We start from the raw sequence: 21,275 nt of genomic DNA, 5'->3' as shown, positions 1-21,275 counted from the left end.
AAAGAAGTTTTTTCCCCCTTTTCACGCATTATCACTGCCTTTGGAGAAAGAAAGGAAAAGTTTTCACCACACACACTGACCTTGCGTTTTCTGCTTTAAAAGCAAACAAAATTACCCAGATCAAAATAAATAATTCATTATTATTCCTACTTCCTTTTGAACGACGATCCCCGGAAATTCCGGGGATCGAAGTTCAAAATCCCCGGAGCACAAACACCCCTGTATATATTTGTTTCTTTATTCATGTTGGTTAGAAAACTTTATGTATAAAAGTTACAAGTGATTTATATAGTTTTAAACATATTATAAAATTCTTACTTAATACTAAGTTAAATCAATCTTAAATGGAAACTTCCATAGTTATTTAATAAAATGTAATGCAGAAAGAGCAAAGAAAGTAACAATTAATATTAATTAGGAAAAAGAAAACTCTAAAAACTATAACACAATAAAATTTAATTAAGTAGCCACTCTGCCTTATATAGAAATATAAACATCGATTTAAATGTGGGGTGGGGGAAGGGCAGATATTTTTAGAATATAGACTGGATAGTTTGTTTCGGATCGTCTCTAAGGATTCAAAATAGGAACTTTTCTGGGAGGGATCAAAATTATATACAAAAATTGATCCCTCGTGACCCAAAAATCCTGTGAAGTTGAAGATCTCACATTAATATGCAAAGAAACAAAAATCAATATATCTATATTACAAAAAATCAAATCTATAAAAAGATATATAAGCCGTTTATTTTGAAAGTGGGGCAAGTCCATTTTTGAAAAAAAATGGAGATAATGGCAGTTATAGATAAACCTTGTTGTGATCTTTTTATGAGTAAAACATTTATAGTAAAAAAATATTTAGATTCTAGTATTTTGGAGATGGAAGTTTTAGCTCTTAACAGTAGTGAAAATTTGTTTATTTTGAAAGTGGTGCAAGTCCATCTTAGATTGCCGTTAGCCCCGTTTGCTCTATGGTAAAGGAAATGTGGCCGTTTGACATCATGTCTGATATCTAGGGTGTTTCTATTTATTTTTGATACTGAAAATCGGTGGTTGTACAGTATTTTATAAATAATAAAAAGTATATCTTAATTTTGTGTGTCGATAATAATATTTACTTCCATCACAGATTATTCAGTCCAGTGACAACGAAATAAATATCATTGATCACAAATTTTTATTGTCAGGACATTCATTTCTACCGATAGATCGTGATTTTGGAGTGGAACTATCCAGTAACTATTCAATCCAGAAACCAGTTCCTTGCTTATTCCCCAGGATTAATATAAAGTAATACAAAATTGTCGAAAACATAAATTTCTAGTACATGAAATTAAACATAGAAATTTATTTTCAACCCAACCTCTGGAAAAAGCGGTTTTAAAAAGAAAGAAAAATACCGAAGGAGAAACCGTGAATTGATTAACTATATGCTGAATCAGATTTACAAGGGATGCACCATACGAAATGTTCAACAAAACTTCGATAGAAAGAGATTTTGAATTTAAAATGATCGATTTGTCAACACAACGAGAAAGGTAAATAATTCCAAGTAATTTCAGAAATATAAAATTATCTTTTATGTAAGAAAAAAAGGAGATTTATTACATCTGAAAAATACAAGGATATGAGGGATTTATTACCATATACGTATACCTCCCATTCATCATGAATTTTTTAAAATGTTAAATCTTGCATAAAATTCAAATTGATTATACCTACGTATAAACTGAAATATATAATTTCATTGAAATTCTTAATAAAACTGAATTGTTTGTTGTTATGTTATATTTTCTACTAGAATATTCTTGGTTTTGTTTCCCTTTTTATCAAATAAATAAATATTTATAAAAATTTGAATAGTATTTTGTTTTTATTCTTAAAAAAAGACTGATGCAACTGAAATATTATTTCCCAATTAAATGAATGATTGCAATAATTCGTTAATTTTGAAAGTGAGGTAAGTTCATTTAGTTATAATGGAACTCTTATTTTTTTAGTTAGCACTGTAAACACTATTGAATTATAAACCTACATTATCTGGTACCACAAAATACAAAAAATATATCTATTAATACTTACCAATATTCTTAAATTTATTGAAACGCAAACCTTTAAATATCTTGCAATAACAAGAAATGGACTTGCCCCATTTTCAAAATAAATGGCTCATATGCAGAAATAAAGGAAAACCTCCAGGTCAGATTCTTAATATTTCTAGATTTTTTCTTCCAATTTTAAAATTAATGTTTAAATTAATAAAATATAACTCTTTAAATTAATTTTAGTTTATCTAACTCACAATACATGAAATTAGAAATCAACTTAATTTTTTTTAGTTAGAGAACAGAAGAATGATTTATGCAATGACTTATTACTCTATTTTTTTTTTAAAGTTTTACATTTACCTGATGATATTGATTTTATGTCATCATCCCAATATTCTTCATCCTGAGCTACAGCAGTAATGATCTTATTTTCAGTTTCTGTATTTATTGAAAAAAATAAATAATTCAAAATTAGATCCTAGAAAAAATATTTAATAATGTCTGAATCTTGCATACATTTACAAACATACATGAACAGAAGAATGATTTATGCAACTGACTCATCAATCTAATTATTTTTTTTAAAGTCTTGTATTTACCTGATGATATTGATTTTATGTCATCATCCCAATATTTTTCATCCTGAGCTACAGCAGTAATGATCTTATTTTCAGTTTCTGTATTTATTGAAAAAAATAAATAATTCAAAATTAGATCCTAGAAAAAATATTTAATAATGTCTGAATCTTGCATACATTTACAAACATACATGAACAGAAGAATGATTTATGCAACTGACTCATCAATCTAATTATTTTTTTTAAAGTCTTGTATTTACCTGATGATATTGATTTTATGTCATCATCCCAATATTTTTCATCCTGAGCTACAGCAGTAATGATCTTATTTTCAGTTTCTGTATTTATTGAAAAAAATAAATAATTCAGAATTAGATCCAAGAAAAAAATATTTAATAATGTCTAGATCTTGCATACATTTACAAACACACATACATACATACACACACGCTAGTAGAATTGCTATATGATGTGTATACATATATAAAATGTTAGTTACAGAATTTGATACTGTTTGGAAGATAAAAGGCAATAAAAAGCTACTACTTTTGTTAAAAGAATCATAAAAATTTAAAAATTAAGTTTTTAATTTAATCAGATTTTACTACAATTTTAACTTCTCTGCACTTCCTATTTATATAGAAAAAATTTATAATTTAAAAAATTTAATAACAATATAAATAACTATAAATTTAACAAAAAATTTTACATCCAAGATCACTGCATTCTATTTGTGGAAATTTGAAAGCAATTGATAAAATAACATTTAATGGAAATTAATATGTGCTTAAAAGTAAGGAAAATGTTAACCATTGAGAGAGTTTAAGTTAAAATTTCATAAATATTGAATTGAATACCATTTTCTGCTACTCCATTTGTGATTGACATGGAAGAGTTCAGTGTTTTGCTTCTCACATCCGTTTGTCCATGTTGCCTCCATAAAGCAGAAGCTGAAATCAAAGTACTGTGAAGGAAATCATCTTCTAAATTTCCTGTATTCTGAGTGCCATCCTTTTTCTCTACCTACAAAGAAATTATGACTAGAGAATTATATTTTAATATTAAAAACAACTTAGAAAAATTTAATTTTATTAAATTTATTGCTTTTTACAACTGGAAAAACAAAATGTTTAATTTTTAATATTAATTCTCAACTACTTACATGCAATTCATCCCCCACTAAGTGGCACCACAGATATATTGTTAAGAAGCAAACAGAAAACGAAGCAGGTTCTCATTTCCTTGGAGAATAGTAATTTTGTGGGGTTGATTTTGCCTTACTCTAAGGACAGATATATTTCTTACGAGAGGGTATTGATTATGGTTGTGAATACAGCTGTTTTCGTCAAAGTACATGGCATCCAACCTCAGTTTAATGCTTCCTGCTGCTATGAGAATGGCCATTCAATTAAACCATTCATTCTTAAGCAAGTTGGAGATAAATCTAATGTGGTTATATACAGCGCACATACAAAGAGCTGTAAACACTTTTACAGAAATTAGAATAGCGACTTGAATCAGCCAAAATTTTCAATTCTACATCAGAAAACATTTAGAGAAAAATGTTGGACAATCTCAATTTCTGTTTAAAACAACTTATATTTATTTAACAAAATCCCTAAGTCTTTATGTTTAGTTAAATTCAATTTAAGTAGAATAGATAACATTGGATTTTGAAAAAAATGTTATAAAAAGATTATATCATGAAGGACTACATACTTTTGAATTGTGAAAAGATAACAATTAAGGTACTTTAGTTTGCTCACCTTCTCTGAAATTCCATATCAAATCTGTAGGAAGACATTTGATCTGGTCTGAGGTAATATGCAAAAAGCGGTGTATGACAAATTTCAAGTGGAGGACCTATTTTCTTTTGGTGCAGAAGCTGAGACTGTCACTACCCAAGCAGCAAGAGAAGTCGCTAAACGATTGGCCAAGCATCGCAGCCATCTCATATACGCCGCCCGTATTTTGCCAATGTCACCTTTGCATTGGCCCGACATCGGATTTTGACCATATTTTTTTCTGTCGCCTCTGAAGATCGCTTTTTCATCGGGGCGAACTCCTACGGCGACTTAGTGAAAAAGACCGGCTCAAAGCAATCGGCCCATAGTCGCCTCGATGTCGGGAAAGTTGCTTTTCCTAGGTGGCGCTATGCGAACATATTTTAGAAATTTCCCATGAATCACCTGGCGTGTACTGGATTTTGAAATTCAACCAGCAACGCATACTGTCATTTCAAGAAACTTGGTAAGTGTAAAGTTTTTATTATTATATATTTGTAAATAATATATTATTTATTCTAAATAGTGAATAAAAAAGATTATTTTTGTTGAAGCCGTTCGAACTTGTTGCTTAACATGGAGTTGCACGTGATATTATTAGCGTTAGGCGTAAGCGACGATTATCATTTCTTTTCTTGTTTGTATTCTTTTCAAGTGATTTTATTTCCTATCTTTTTTGTGTGTGTGTGTGTCTGTTCTTAAATTATTGCGGATATTTTTCCATTTCATTTACAATGCCTTTCTTTTTGTTAACAACAATTTCTAATGAAAAAAGTTTTTAAAAAAATATTAAATTGTGTTCTTATGTTTTGGTTTTGCAATAACATTTGTGTTATTATTTTTATTTCGACATAAGGCTAAAAAAATAGATTAGCAGAATATATTTATTGTAAATTTAAAAAAAAAAAATCTTTAAAACTTGCAATTATGTAGTTATATTTGAATACTCGTATGTGAATAGTTTATAATCATTTCACCTTTCATAAAATAGTAACATAAATTTTACACCCATTAGTTTATATTATTTTTCTCTATTGTCCTAAACATTATTATAATATTTGCCTATATAGTTCATTATCAGATTGAAAACATTATCAAGCTTATGAAGTTCTATATATCTATTTTACTCCTTAATTACATATCTCCAATTGTCAACAAATATTTTATTTGTACTTTTAAAAGAAGTGAAAGCTCAATCATTATTCTAATTAAGGAATATGTTTTTTAGGTTCATCAAATCTGCAAAAAGAAGAGTGAACTTGAAGAAAAGTATATGTATAATTCTTTATATGTATTACCAGCAAAATATGAAATCCAGTATTCTATAGAATGGCCAAGCATTGTATATAATGCCTAAAACAAGCCAGTAATGTATGAAACAATTTGTATTTCATACATTTTCTAAGCATTCTATAGAATGCCAAATGACAACCTGGCAAAGTATGAAATACATCTCTCATTCAATGAAATAAAAATTTTGTGCAACCTTTGTTTCAAAACTGAAAATGCAATTAAAGATAAAATAAATTTTAAAATTGATCTATAAATATAAACAAAAAAAAAAAAAAAATTCTCACTATTTGTTTGGAAACTACTGTGCAAGTTTCTATTCCTGACTTCAAAAAAGAGCAAAATATTGGAAGTTACAATTTATGTGACGGAGTATGGTTTCTACCAACTTGGAACATCAGAAGGAAATTTAAAACAATTATATGCGAGACAATTATATGTCCCAATTCACTTAATATCCTAAGAACTTGTTTAGAATTGAAGATATTCCAGAGCAGTGGAAGCAATCAAGGATTTATCAGATGTATGTGTTTAAGTGCCCAAATATGTAATGTCTTTTCGTGAAAAATGTAGTAAAACTTCAAAATGTTGCAATGTGATAGGCTTGAATGACAAGTAGGTAAATTTTAATTTCTGATTTTTTAATCTGAAAACTTATTTGCCTTAATTAGAAAGGCATAAATTTTGTTTTGTACAAATTTTATTTTTCTATATAATTTGAATAAATTTTTTTAATGGCAACCTCATTATTTTTTCAGACTGACAATTCAAGTGATTTTAATTCTATTTAGCTTAGTTAATTTTCCTTTTCATTTACAATTTTTCTATGAAAGAAGTTTAATAAAGTATTAAATAACATTTTTATATTTTGGTATTGAAATAACATTTGTGTAATTATTTTTATTTTGATATGAGGCTAAAAAAAAGTTTAGCAGAATGTATTTATTTTAAACTTCAAAAAAAAAAATCTTTAAAACTTGAGATTATGCAGGCATTTTTGAGTTCTCTTATATGAATAGTTTCAAAGTATTTCGCATTTCATAAAACAGTAACATAAATTTTACTCCCATTAGTTTGAGTTTTTTTTTCTTTATTATCCTAAACATTATTATAAAGTTTGCTTACACAGTCCAGTATCAGAACAAAAATATTATGCTTATGAAGTTCTATAAGACTTTTGCTTGTTAATTACTCATCTCCAATTGCCAACAAATGTTTTATTTGTACTTTTAAATGAAGCGAAATCTCAATCACTATTATAATTGTTTTCTAGGTTCAGCAAAAAGGAAAAATGAAATGTATAAATAAATGTATAATTTTTTATATGTAGCTGAAGATTCAGTTATACATATATATAATATTTATTTAAATGTGTGTGGATTTTTAGAAATTTCAAACTCTTCAAGTATTACATAATAAATAAAGTTTAAATAAATTTTTTATAAATTACTTTGTGTCAATATTATTTATTCTTCTAAATTATAAGTCATAGTTTCAGGATTTTGCTTGGGTGTATAAGTCATTACAGAAAATTCAGTAAAAAATTTCAAGTAAATTATTATTTTACTTTGTATTTCTAAAATATTATTTAATGAAGGTCTTTGTAAATAAATTGTTTTGCATAGTTGTTTTTCTTTTCTCCTAAAACTAAAGAGGGGAAAATAATAATTAAAAAAATATTTGTCTAAAGAAATTTTGTATAATTGAAAGTAGTGTTTACATTTTTAGGTATGGAGTTTTTGCGAAATATTCAGAGTTAATCATAGATCAAATTTGGTTCTTGTGCCATGAAACAAAACCAAACTAATCATAGATTTAAAAAAAAAAAATTAGAAATTTGAAGTAAATTGTTAATTTGTGCTTGTAAAATGTTATCAATTGGACATTAGCTAACACTAACATTTGTAATGAGGTATAAAATTTCTACACCATAAAGTAACTTTGTAAGTTAATAATAAATAAGATTTCGTATAAGTGAAAGAAGTGTTGTATTTTTGTGCATGGAATTTTTGTGAAACATATTTTTCAAATATTCAGAGTTAATCATAGATCAAATTTGGTTATTTTGCCACAAATCTAAACCTCACTAAACATAAATTATGAAAATATTAGAAATTTGAAGTAAGTTATTAAATAAGAATTAAGTTTGTGCTTGTAAATTGTTGTTTATTGAATATTAGCTAACACTAACATTTATAATGAGGTTTAAAATTAATGCAATATGAAGTAACTCTGTAAATTAATAGTAAATAAAATTTCCTATAATGGGAAGAAGTGTTCCATGTTTAAGTATGGAATTTTTGTGAAATATTCAGTGTTAATCATTAATTAAATTTGGTTCTTGTGCTACAAAACCAAACAACTAAATATAGATCAAGAAAATATTAGAAATTTGAAGTAAATTATTAATTTGTGCTTGTAAAATGTTGTATGTTGGACATCAACCAACACTAACATTTATAATGTGTAAAATTTCTACAACTTGAAGAAACTTTGCATGTTAATAGTAAATATAAGGAATTTTGTAGAATTGAAAGAAGTGCTGCATTTTTGTGTATGGAATTTTTGAGAAATATTCAGTGTTAATCAAAGATCAAATTTAATTCTTGTGCCATAAAACCAAACTAATCATAGATAATAAAAAAAATATTAGAAATTTGAAGTACATTATTATTTTGTGCTTGTAAAATATTTTCTATTGAAGAAACATATAATAGGAATTATATAATTTAGTGTTTGAAACTATTTTTAACCAATGCATTAAATTTTAGGGTGTTAAAATAGGAATTTGTGTTTTATTCATTATTCTTTAGGAATTATTTGTTTATTGCTCACATTGAGCAATATAAAAGTGTGTATAGTAATATATATATATATATATATATATTTAATAAGAATTATATATTTTTCTGTTTCGAATTTTTATAAAATAGCTTTTAAAAACGAATGATATAGGCAATATATATAATACATCTACTTTTAAATTTCTAATATCAGTTAAAATCATACTGATTAATTATATAATTGAAACTATGATTATGTTAACATTTCCTCCCATGCATTAAACAATGAAAATAAATAGGAAATATCAATGAAGGAAATAAATCTTATATGTAAATAGATGTTCTGGGGATCAAATTTAAAATTATTTCAGATAATTTTAACATTTGTTTATTTTTTTTAAAGAGCAGTAAAAAAATGTCATTTAAACATTTTATAGGGTAAGATTGTGGTAAAATCTCTGCAATAATAATAGTTAAAAAAAGTTGGAAGAATTGTTAGAATGACATTTTCCATGAATTTTTATCGAAAACAAGTATTTTATGGAATTTTAAATTTATCAAAATAAATAACAAACACTATTATTAATAGGTAAAAAAGAAAAGTAAACTATACAAAATTTTGAAAGTATGATAGTTTTAAATATTATGACACTAGTTTCTAGAGTTTGAGAAAATTGAATAACCATTAAACTAATATTTCAATTTGACACCAGCAAGTGTTCAGAAATAAATTGCCTATTGATTGGCATTTGGTTGCCCATTGCTAAAATACATGGGGAAATGATTGGTATTGGGTCGCCGATTGTTAAAACACATGGGGAAATGATTGGTATTGGGTCGCCGATTGTTAAAACACATGGGGAAATGATTGGTATTGGGTCGCCCATTGATAAAACAGGTCGCGAAATGCTTGGTATAACGTCGCCCGTGATAATAACAAGTCGCCAAAGGATCGGCAAATTCGTCGAAAACAAGTCGGGGCGGCCATCGCGCGGCGAACCGCCGGGGGACATGACCAATGTCGGGGCGAGATCGCCTCCGATCTCGCCCCAATCTCGCTCGTTCCGTGGGGCGATGCTTGGCCAACGATCTTTTGCTGCTTGGGTAAGCCCACCACAATCAAATTTTAACATAAAGGAAAACATCCAAATAATAATAAACGAATTTCAGAAATTGTTAAATGAATTCGAATAGTTCAGATATCAATTATTAATAATAATAATTTTAAAAAAAGTCACTTTTCCGTTCACGAACGTTTGTTGGCGACAATTAAATTATTTCAACCAAATCGAAAAAAAAAAAAAAAAAAAACGCAAACAAATTTGCAATTTTTTACGATCTTCGGGAACGAAAAAGTATCTAAAAAAGAATAAAAAGGAAAAAAAAAAAAAAATTATTAAACGTCCCAACTTGAGAAATGATAGTAAACATGAATATTTGGATTTTCTACAGGGTTGTGTTCAAATATAACCTTGATAAAAAATTTTTTAAAAAAATGCAATTTAGCGTCATTAAATGCTTTACCCATGAAGTTGGCTGGATATCAGGCCGTTTCCTTCCACGCCAGTCGTTCTGCAAATCAGGATCACGAACTGGGTAAGTTGGTGTATATGAAATATTAAGTACGTCTTCGAACGTTCTTCCAAAATCATTCTAAAAATATATGATATCAATTTATATGGCAGAATATTTTGATCATTTTATTATGAACAATTACAAATTGAATACTTTAATAAAATTTATTCAAACAAATCTTACGAAACCGAGATTAAAACCAACTAAATTTTTGGTAACAATGAATTATTTTCAGTAAAACTTTCTAAAATGCACATTTGTCAGATAACAAATTCGTCTAAATGACACAGAGATTTTGAAAATTACTGCAAAGAATTTCTCTTTACTACATTTTGAATCTGTGAGAGGTCCAATAAACCTATTTCTTTTGTAGTGGTATTTTTAATCGTCTCTTATCGACTTTAAAATACTATTTCAGACAAGAAAAAGTACTTGTTTGAATTCAAAGTACAAGATGGAGTTATGGAAAATCCATTCATTACGGTAAAAATTTCATCAGACTCAATAACGGATAAAGGAGCTTTATTCTAAGAAAACACGAATACAGAATAACAAAACACAGACAAAGAGTACACAAGAACAGTACTTGCAGTAAACAGTAGTATACAGGCAACAATTTAGGAAGTTAAATATTTACGAAAGGACAAAACGCTTAGAGAAATTCGTTGGAAAGCAACACTCCAAAAAGAAACTTTATTGAACTATTACTTGAATTCCCCTTTCTTGATACCACTTATATGAGCGTCTCTGATTTTATAACCTCTATGACAGGGCATCGAATGTTTTACAATAAACGGAACTCGAGTTCTAAAGAAGATACTGCCAGGATTTGCGAATATTCGAGAATCTTCATTTTTGTCACCAACACCGGGTGTCATTAACCTGCCACCCATTCAGCAGTAATTTACCTTACTTTTAAACTAACAGTGCAGAGAAGCAATACTGCAAATTCATATTAAAATACTTCGTTGTGCAAAAAATTAAAAAGTTTTTGAATTCTCAGACATAAAAACTGCAGTGTTTCATACAGAGCCGGCCTTCTCTATGAAGGGGTCCGGGTGCAAGAAACCATTTTGAGCCCTAAATGTTGTGCAAAGTTAATATATATATATATATATATATATATATATATATATATATATATATATATATATATATATATATATATATATATATATATATATATATATATAGATAGATAGATACGAACACATATTACTATTGCATGTTTATTTGATGCGTGATTTTGTTTTGCTAATTGCATTAGGAAAGTTACAATTTTTTTTGCAGTTCTTTTTTCGATATATGTATAGTAAGCGCATTTAAGCGTTATGCATACATGCATGATGGAAGACAATACTTTATTAATTTTAATTTGCTGAAAGAGCGCTCAGCATTTATTATAATAACTCCCAATGTAAAGAAAAGTTTTAACATAGTTAATACATTTAGAAATAAATCATTATAGTTATTATTTAATATATATATAGCAATATGTGTTGAGCGTTATTTATGTCCCTTTCATTCAAAATCAAATCTCGTAGCACAGTGTTTCCCAAACTTTTGACATATGTGTACCCCTTCTATAATTTTCGTAATGCTGAGTACCCCTCGTCAAAAAAATAAATAAAAGACGGATTTTAATAACAATCAAAAATATATTTATTTTTTCTCTTTTTTTATGACATACACAAAATAATAAGAAAAGGAAAATAAAATTATTCATAATAAAATATAAATAAAAGTTATATTGTAAGTAACATTTATTTGGATCAATGAGAAGGATGAAATGGTTTGTGCTGAGATGACAGATCGTCATAATTTGGTTCCCTGTTTATTAATTTTAATCTTAGATGCGGTTCCACGTCCAATAGCCTGTTCCTTTTTTCCGTCTTAATCTATATAAATGCTGAAAAAGCAACTTCACATAAATATGAAGTTGGAAAAGGCAAGACGTATTTCAGAACTTTTTCTGTTTAGACCGGATACACATGTTGCATTTGCAACCAGAATGATGTTAAGGTACTCTCCCTATGTTTAATTTTCAAAAATCCGTCTGAAGCCAATTCCAACAATTGCTCTTCTTTTGCATGCGTCAAATTTTCTGGCATGGATGTTGTGTCAATGTTAAATGGATCTTTTATCCATTCAATATTTTTGTTTAAATCAGGGAAATAGTTTTTTTCAAGCCCACTTGCAATCTCTCCAAATGCTGTATTATGCATTTCAGAGTATCAGCATCAATTTTAGTAGTCGAACTTGTTATAAACTCATGAAGAGAGGGAAACGAGTCTACTTCTCCACTTCCAACTCTCTTCAATCAAAGGTTTCTCCGATTTCGGTCATGTGGGGAGGTCAGTGGACCACAGATGATTGGGCCTCTTTCATTTTGGACAGAGTCACGTGATTTTCCGGGGGTTGACTTTTGCCTCTGTTGTACCCCCATCAAACTCTTATTGTACCCCTGGAGGTACGCGTACCACACTTTGGGAAACACTGCCGTAGCAAAACAATTATTTGGATTAGATTTTCATCTACATCATTATTACAAAACGTTACAAAGTTTTTGGAACATTTTTCTAATTTATGTTTTTCTAAAGTTTTTATGTCAGTGATGAATTTGAAATAATTTAAACGTATCTTCTATCTGTACAATAACATTATCAATTACAGAGTTAAAAAATAACATTTAAATTCCTCAACAGGGTTTTCTATAATTTCATTTTTTGCTGTTTCAAAAAATAATTTTTCTTTTTTTCGAATTCGTTTTTCTAAAAAATGTTCTGAAAGACTAAATTACGCGCTATTGCTTCTGCTTCGTTTAAAAATGAGTTAAATTTTGTTCTTAAATTTTGGATTTCAGTTTTAATTTTATTGATTAAATTAAAAGTCAAATCGAGAACAATTGTTTTTACTAGAAATAGTTTATTGATAGTGCTAATTTTGGACAATATTGTAAACCATACTATTAAACATATAATAAATGTCACTTCTTGTATTGAATTCAATAGACTTTTAGCTTCGCATAGAGCTGTTTTATCTTTATTTGCATCAATAAATTCTTCTAGGGTAATACAAACTAGGGTATTAAAACCTACTTTCTAGGTTCAAACTGCATATATACTGCTTTAACCGAATCTGTTTTGGTTTCCCACCGAGTGTCGCATAATGGTTTAAGAATAATGTTTAAATGCTTTTGTAGAATTTCCCATATTTTTGAAGATGCAGAAAAGAAGTAATATAAACGTTGCAATATATCCACAAAATTATTATATATACTGCTGGAAACGGCATCGCAAGTTAATAAATTAAAAGAATATGACAGGCAAGGCACATAAATTGAGCAATTATTCTAGATTGTATACCTTTATATTTTCCTTACATATCGCTACCGTTGTAGTATTCCTGGCCATTAAAATTCATAACATCTAAATCAAGCTCACTCAATATTTCCAATAGAGTTTTGCTGGTTCTTCTTCAGTCACATCAGTTATTTCAATAAATCCTATAAATGACTCATTTATACTTAATCTTTTCCCTTTAAAATTTACATACCAAATAAAGACTGAAGTTTGTTTTATATGGGAAATATCAGAAGTAGATTCCATTTGGATACTGTAATACGTGCTTGCTTTTATATCGTCTTTAATTTTTAGTAAAAAATTTCATTTCCAAACACAGGGATAATTTATTCTTGTGATGTCTCTGCTAAATGATGCACAATTCTATTTTTGGATTTTTTAATTCTGTTTATAAGCAGAGAGTAGTGTTTATTTAATAATTCTTTTAAAGTTTAAAAAATTACATTATTAGGCGTTTTTGTTATTTCATGGTTTCCTCGAAGTGGAAAATTACTACATTCTAAAAATAGAATCACATCTACAATTCTTTGAGATAACAATTTAAGTCGTTCCATTTCCTTATTTATGTTAACTGAATTTGTTTTATCAATAGTCGAACATAAATTGAGTCGTTTCAGTCATTCTTTCCAAGCAATAAATGAATTAAGTGACAAATAGAACGCTCCTGATCTTGAACTACAGTTGATAAATTTCCTCTGTTATTATAGACACCTATAAATCGTGTAGATTTTTTTCATTTCCTCCGGAAAATAATGTATACAAAAACAAAATACCGAGTTTTGCGTTTTTGAATAAATCAACCAGCTGCGAATCTACATTTCACCCTTTGGCATTTTTTTTTTTTTTTTAAAGCAGTAAATAATGAAAAATGATCGACTTTCAGCTTTCTTAGAAAAAACTCCTTTGTGTTGTACAGGTCTGTTTTTAACATAAGACATTTATCAGTTATAATGCTTGGTCATAATCCTGAATCACTTGTATGCTTGATCACATTTGTTATTGTCATTTTCGTTGTAATTTTCTGATTCAATCATATTTGTATAAACACATGGCTCTTCAAAGCTTTTCACAATTTCTACATTTTCATTGCAAGATTGTGTAGTTTGTGCGGAATTTTCTTCGTTGTTGAAGCTTGAATTGTAACTTCTGAAGTCGAAGCAATTTCATTGCCAGAATTACTTCGTAGACAAAAAAAAAAAAAAAAAAAACATATATACTCATGACTTTTTGAAATTTAACTTTTTTTTCCCTTCTTTTCATTCCTGCTAATTTTTTAAAATTTGAAATCGAGTCTTTTACACCTAGATGAATACTTCCTTCGCATGGACATGATTAGATCTAACAATATTAAACATTTTATAGTATGGATTTTCAAAGAAATATATGCAATTTTACCTTGTAGGTGAGGTAAATGACCTTACTTTATGTTTAAAATATGTTGCACACTTACAATAAACTGTAATATGTAACCTTCGTAAATTTCAAAACCCATAAATTGTTTCAGTTTAATTTCTTCTTTTTTTCTTTCCATCCTGCTATTACCGTTCAAAACATTATTTTATTTCTTGATCATGTTGGAGGCCCCTCCATCGAGGGACTCCGGTGCATAGCACCCACAGCACCCCCCACATGGCCGGTTCTGGTTTCATACATAAAAATAGATTTAAAATTGTTAACAAGATTGCCAAATTAATGTGTGATCTTTTATTTTCACATGTACATCCCACGAGAAAAAAACATCTATCTTTAAAATAAAATATAAATTTTGATTAATTTAAAATAAGAAGATTAAAATTGTGTTTTAATATTATAATAAAATTCAAATGCTATAAGAGTACTAACTAGAGATTTTATTTTGAAAATGGGATAATTATTTGAAAAGAAAAATACCATTACATTTTGTGTAACAACTTCCAGGGATCCTCATAAATTTAAAGTATTTAAAATAATTATTGATTACAGTTATTGAAATAAATCGAATCTATTGACATTTCCTTTGAGATACTTGCTGCTTCTATAATAATGCTAAAAGAAAAATAACTAAATTTGAAAATAAGTTCAAAATCGATTTATTTTCGGGTATTAAATTTGACGTGAAATCTTTTCCTGCATTCCTTTCACATATTTTTTTGAAATTACCCACAGTCTTATATGTTTTTCTCTTTTGGCACGACTAATAAGTACCTGTTTTTTCCAAAATAACTTAAGTCAAGGTTTACCGGGAGAACAGGAAAAACACAGGAAATTTAAAAATAGTCTAAAAAACACACACACACACACACACACACAGGAAAATGCAAAGAAATTTGAAAATTTTCATAACGACAGAGAAAATGCAAAGATATTTTAAGTTTCTTAATTATTCTTTTTACTGATGTCTAAAGACTGCAAGACTTAAAAATTGTAGTCATAGCTTCCCAAAACGAAACAATACCATTTGATATTGTGTAATGCGGGAACTCATCCTTTCTCTCTCTCTCTCTCCCTCCCCATTTTTTTTTTTTTTCTGTATAGATCATACTAGTTTCGATTTGGGAGATAGTTGTTCTTTTCCATGAGATTCCCGAATAGCAGCAAATGAGCAAGCGCGAGACTTCTGAAACTGCGTAAAGAATACAATACAGTTGTTTGGTGGACCAGCAGCATTCAATCTGTGGAAGCAGCGCGGTGGTATTTAGTGTATCATATTTGCGTTTATTGAATGGTTTGTTTATTATTTGAGAAATTATGAGCTTATTCAAAGTAGATTAGAGAATATTTTTAAATTAATGAAATGCTCAAAGTCCCCATGTAATACGAATTGGATGAATAAAAAAAAATCAACCCTGATTTTGCTGAATAGGTTCGAGAAGTTCCGCAAAATCCATTTGTTATGTCCTGCTCGCTTTGTAAGAAGATAATAAGCCTACGTAATATTGGAGAAAAGGCATTTACTAATCATGCCAAAAGGGGAAAATATGCAAGACAGCATGTTAGGTCAAAAGAGTCATCATTGATACTGGACTTAGTATCTAAAAGGAATGACACGTCAAATCCGGAAATGCCAGATTTAATATCCGAAAATAACTGATTTCGAACTTTTTAGTTCAAGAACAATCATTTAAAGCTAAATTTTTATGGGCAAAAAAAAAACCTGTTACGTAACATTCGTCTTTTAATTCATTCTATGATATATCGAAAATATTTTCACATATGTTCACTGAAAATGAAATATAGCTGAAAAAATGCAGGTTTGGACATACAAAAATGTTGTACCTAATTTGTTACAGATTACTTAAATCGGCCAAAATGAATAAATAAAAAAAATTTATAATATTGCTTTGCAATGTCTTTTATTAAGTAATCATTATATCATTTTAAATCATGATAACATTTTTTTTCTTTTGCTTTATTTATTTAAGATGTATTAATTTTCAGTGACTTACAGTGAAGAGTATGAGAGATAATATATCCCCGCCCCCTTAATATATAAATTTTGTCTTGCTAAATTCTAGATAATACATAAAGAGAAATTAATTTTTTTTTGTGTGTGTAAATATAAACCTTCTTTGAATATTATTTGGAATAAGGTTAAATTATTGCTTCCTTTATTTGCTTTTTCCATTCTTTAACATCACATTAGTTATAATTAGCATATGAGAGCTATTCGCGCATTTCTTCATATCTTGAATATACATTCGGGGGGGGGGGGAGGTCATTTTTTTCCAGATTTGAATGACAACCCTGTTAGGTTTATTATCTTCTTACAAAGCGAGTAGTACGCAATAAAAGGATTTTGTGGAACTTCTCGAACCCATTCAGCAAAATCAGGATTGTTTTTTTTTATCCATCCACTTTTTATTAAACTAGCTATTAACCGCGACTTCGTTCGCGTGGAAATTTTGATATATACGTATGAGAACTGACCTAGGCATCTGATGCCTCAATCAATATCTAAGCTCCGTTAATGATTAGGTCACTGTGAGCGCCATCCAGCCTACGCACGATATCTTTAATAAAGTGTCCTTGTATTTATCCCACAGCTGGACTGGGTTTGATAGTCCGCAAGTGCTCACTAAAATTGCAAACAGGTCATTGTGAGCAAAACAACAACGCCGGCCATCACCGCCTGGTTGCCGTGGATTTCCTGCAGGCCTATGATTTAACGCCTCTAATGCATGCTTGTGCGACATTTTGCACTCGTCCCATAATATTAACTTGCACTACAGCAAAAAGACTCCCTAGCCGCTGTTTTCGGTGATGTTGCATGTTAGGGTATCTTTGCTTGCAAGATTAAGCGGCAATTTGAAAACGGAATGTGCCGTCGGGCCACCGTTAAGCAAAGTTGCAGAGGAATGCCCGAGGAAGCAACAGCCAGAGCTATATTGCGGTCATTGCGGAGTTGGCCTAGCAGAAGATTTAAATCAAGTTCGTATTTTTTTATAATCAATTCTATTTTATTTATCGATCGAGATTGAATTAAAATGAAAATACAGCTGTCAGCAATAAGAACAAACTGCGCATGCGTGAATTTTCTATGCCAGTTGGGGTAACGCAGTACAGATTAGAAATTTTTAATTTCCTTTATTCTATTTTATTTTAATTTAAAAATACTTCAGAATGAATCCTAAAGATCGATTAATTAACAATGTTCAATTTTAAATGCATCAAACAATAAGAAAATAAACAAAATCGCTTGAAATAATCGGTCGAAAACATGTTAAGCCTAATCACGTTAGCGCGGGGGAGGGGGAGGGGGAGACTGAAGCCTTACTCATTTGGCGGCGGCGAAATGAAAAGATTTTTGGCTAGAAAGTTAATTTTTAATTAGTAAAAAATTAGCCACTAAATTAACAGGAATAAATAGTAGCCGATGTCCTATTCCAGACTATAATCTATCTCTGTGCTAAATTTCATCCAATTCCGTTCAGCCGTTCTGGCATGACTGACTGACAAACAGAGGTAAACAAAGATTGTATCGCCTATGCATACCACAGCTCTTGCTATTTGCGCATGCGCAATTTGAAGCTTTCACATATGCGCGGATAAGTGTTTTACGCATGCGCGAATCGTAGTGGGAAATAATGAAAATCGCAATTATAAAACTTCTTTTTTAATTTTGATATGATTTCAATACATTAAAACCTTCTCCAATAAATGTCGTACAAAATGGTACAAATATCTCCAATATCAGTTAAATGTTTCTCGAGTTCAAACATACAGACGTTTTCAGGAGACTTCATTTTATGCTATGCATAGATACGGATTTTGAGCATTGTTTTAAAAACTTCTCTAATCTACTTTGGATAAATTAACAGTTTTTCATTTAATAAACAAACCATTCAACAAACTCAGGTATGATTGGCAAAACACCACCGCGCTGCTTCTGAAGGTTGAATCTTACTAATCCTGCCAGAGAAATGTATTCTATTCTTTCACGCAGTTACAGAAGTTCCGCGCATGCTCATTAGCTGCAATTCGGGAATCTTGTGGAAAAAGAACAAGTGACTGGCAAATTGAAACTGGAATGGCCTATACATTGACAAAAGGAGAAAGAAAAAGTGCGAGTTTAAGCATTACACAATCACGAATGGTATTGTTTCGCTTCAGGAAGCGATGACTACGATCTTTTATTATTGCAATCTTTAGAGATCGGTATTTTTTGGATCAGAGGGGAAAAAACCCAATAAACTTAAAATTTTTATATTTTCCCAGCTTTTATGAAATTTTTGAAATTGCCCTACATTTTCACGATTTCTTTAGACGATTTTTAAATTCCCTGTGCTTTTAAGGTTTTCCTTGTTCTCCCGATAGCGTGGCAACGCTGTTTCATAAATGAGACTTTTCATTGTAATTTTTATCACAATCCTCTCATTACTGTCAAGAACATGTTATTAAGCGGAGAAATGAAGATCTTAAAAAAAAATATGAACCCAAATTATATTACATCTTTTTAAGGATAAACAATAGAATAATTTGGGAAAATAACATATGTTTATGAACAGGAGTGGGGGGAGGGGCATTCACAAAAAATATTTACTTTATACATAAAAAAAAAATCTGTCTCAAGAAAAGTTCGTCCAACAAAATATTGTCCATTATTTCGAAGAAAAAAAATGAAAGAAAGAAAGAAATTTCAGAACTAAACAGTACTATTGCTTACACATCTATTAAAAATATGTCCTTACTTCTCTAAGATCTAGGTGCTTTAAGCATTTGAATTTTCTTACAGCAGTTGGAGGCACTTTCAGATTATTGTTGTATAAATCAAGCGTTTTCAATGTTGTCAAATTTTCAAAAGATTCCGGCAACAATTCAATCTAAAAAACAGAACAGAACAATTCAATCTAAAACACACACACATACACACACACACAAATATATATATATATATGTATATATGACCAATTTTATTTTCAGGGTTAAAAAAAGGGGGGGGGGAGAAAAAACCCTAGCTATTAAGAATTATTATTATGCCTTTGTTTTCAGATATCTGATAATATCAGAAACATAATGATAATTAGTACAATTAACACAAATAAAATACCATAATTGTTTTAGCATTCTATTTAACTATGAAATATAAATTTCAATATGTCACAAACCTATCACGTAGAATTAAATATACGCAGATAGTGTAGAACCTCACTTAACAAGCATAATTCACTCCCGAATCTTAATCGTAATGCGAAATGATTTTTTTTTTTTTTCATAATCCTTGCAAAATAAGACAATGCATTCCATTCCGAAAAAGGTACTCATACAAATTTATAATTTATTATTTTTAATGCATGCTTTTTTTTTAAACAAGAATAATTGTCTAAAGATATATGTCTTTGACCATGCTTCAAATTTGGTGAACATAAGACACGTCATTATTGTTAAATGAATTTGTAGAGCGCGTAGCTACTTATCAGGGTGAAGCTTCTCAATATACCATACAATATTTTCCCATGCTTTTAGTACTTCCTTAATTTCAATGGAAGGCTGTTACATTTATTATTTCTTCCTTTACTGATCAAATCTCCTCTACAGTATTTTGCTGTGACACAGAATGCAGCTCCATACACTTATTGGTAATTCTAAGTATGTTCTTCTATCCTCTCATTGATGTTGCTACCCATCTCTAGCACGCAATCTTAACTAAAGACAAAATCTCTTTTATTAAGACTCTACGGGCATTTATTCAAACCCCTTGGAGTCGGGTTTGATAATGCTTTACAGCCAAAACTTTTTCCATGCAGATATACTAGTAGATTCTCACCAAACAAGTGCTCAAAAGAAACTACTACAACCCAATCCAGCACGTGATGTCACAGTATTTCCTTGTCCCTCATTCTGCGAAACATCGCTCGTTAGGCGAGACACTTTTTTACATTCTCGTTATATGAGGCTGGTATTGGAATCATATTTGGACACAACTAAAGTAGATGACATTATTTTAAAAAGTTAATCTTTTCACTCTTTGTTACCATTAGGGTTTGATGGTTTTCAAACCCGGTTTTTTAAAGTAAATTTGTCACAATCGAAAACCGGTTTTTAAATTAAGAAAACCGGTTTAAAGAATTCATATTATTATGTAAAAATTAATTTGAACTTATTTTATTTGCTATTCATTCTATGCAACGGGCAGCAAACGCATTTTTTCAACGTTGCAAGTTGCATTGGCCAGTGCTTGTGCACTGCACAGTTGCGCCTCGAATTAGTCAATTTATGTTTTTTATGAACATCCCTTTTCACTTTTTTTTCTAGGTGAAACAAATGTTTGATAAAGTTCATCTCCTTCTTCTCGTCGGATATTTTGTCTATTGGTATGAAGTCGGTGCTAATAGAAACGTCAGCAATTTGACTGGCTCGTTTCGAAGAAAGTGTGAAA

The 21,275-nt window shown here is 29.5% G+C and overlaps 1 protein-coding gene across 5 annotated transcripts in view; it reads right to left on the bottom strand.

The window, feature by feature from the left end:
- Positions 1–21,275, bottom strand: part of LOC129961977 (leucine-rich repeat protein SHOC-2-like) — a 47,820-nt gene that overhangs the window by 11,165 nt on the left and 15,380 nt on the right. For 2 of the 5 annotated variants that reach the window (XM_056075628.1, XM_056075629.1), the window contains exons 3-8: positions 19,588–19,719; positions 10,008–10,136; positions 3,484–3,649; positions 2,887–2,964; positions 2,648–2,725; positions 2,409–2,486 (exon numbers count right to left, since the gene is read on the bottom strand). In XM_056075628.1, coding sequence (XP_055931603.1) covers positions 2,409–2,486; positions 2,648–2,725; positions 2,887–2,964; positions 3,484–3,649; positions 10,008–10,136; positions 19,588–19,719 — 661 coding nt within the window. The remainder of the gene's footprint in view (positions 1–2,408; positions 2,487–2,647; positions 2,726–2,886; positions 2,965–3,483; positions 3,650–10,007; positions 10,137–19,587; positions 19,720–21,275) is intronic. The other 3 variants (XM_056075630.1, XM_056075632.1, XM_056075633.1) reach the window with 3 other exon arrangements.

The sequence above is a fragment of the Argiope bruennichi genome, chromosome 2 (genome assembly GCF_947563725.1).
Source record: "Argiope bruennichi chromosome 2, qqArgBrue1.1, whole genome shotgun sequence".
NCBI classification, from domain to species: domain Eukaryota; kingdom Metazoa; phylum Arthropoda; class Arachnida; order Araneae; family Araneidae; genus Argiope; species Argiope bruennichi.
The sequence above is the reverse complement of the archived record's forward strand: the minus strand, read 5'-3'. Positions and strand labels throughout refer to the sequence as shown.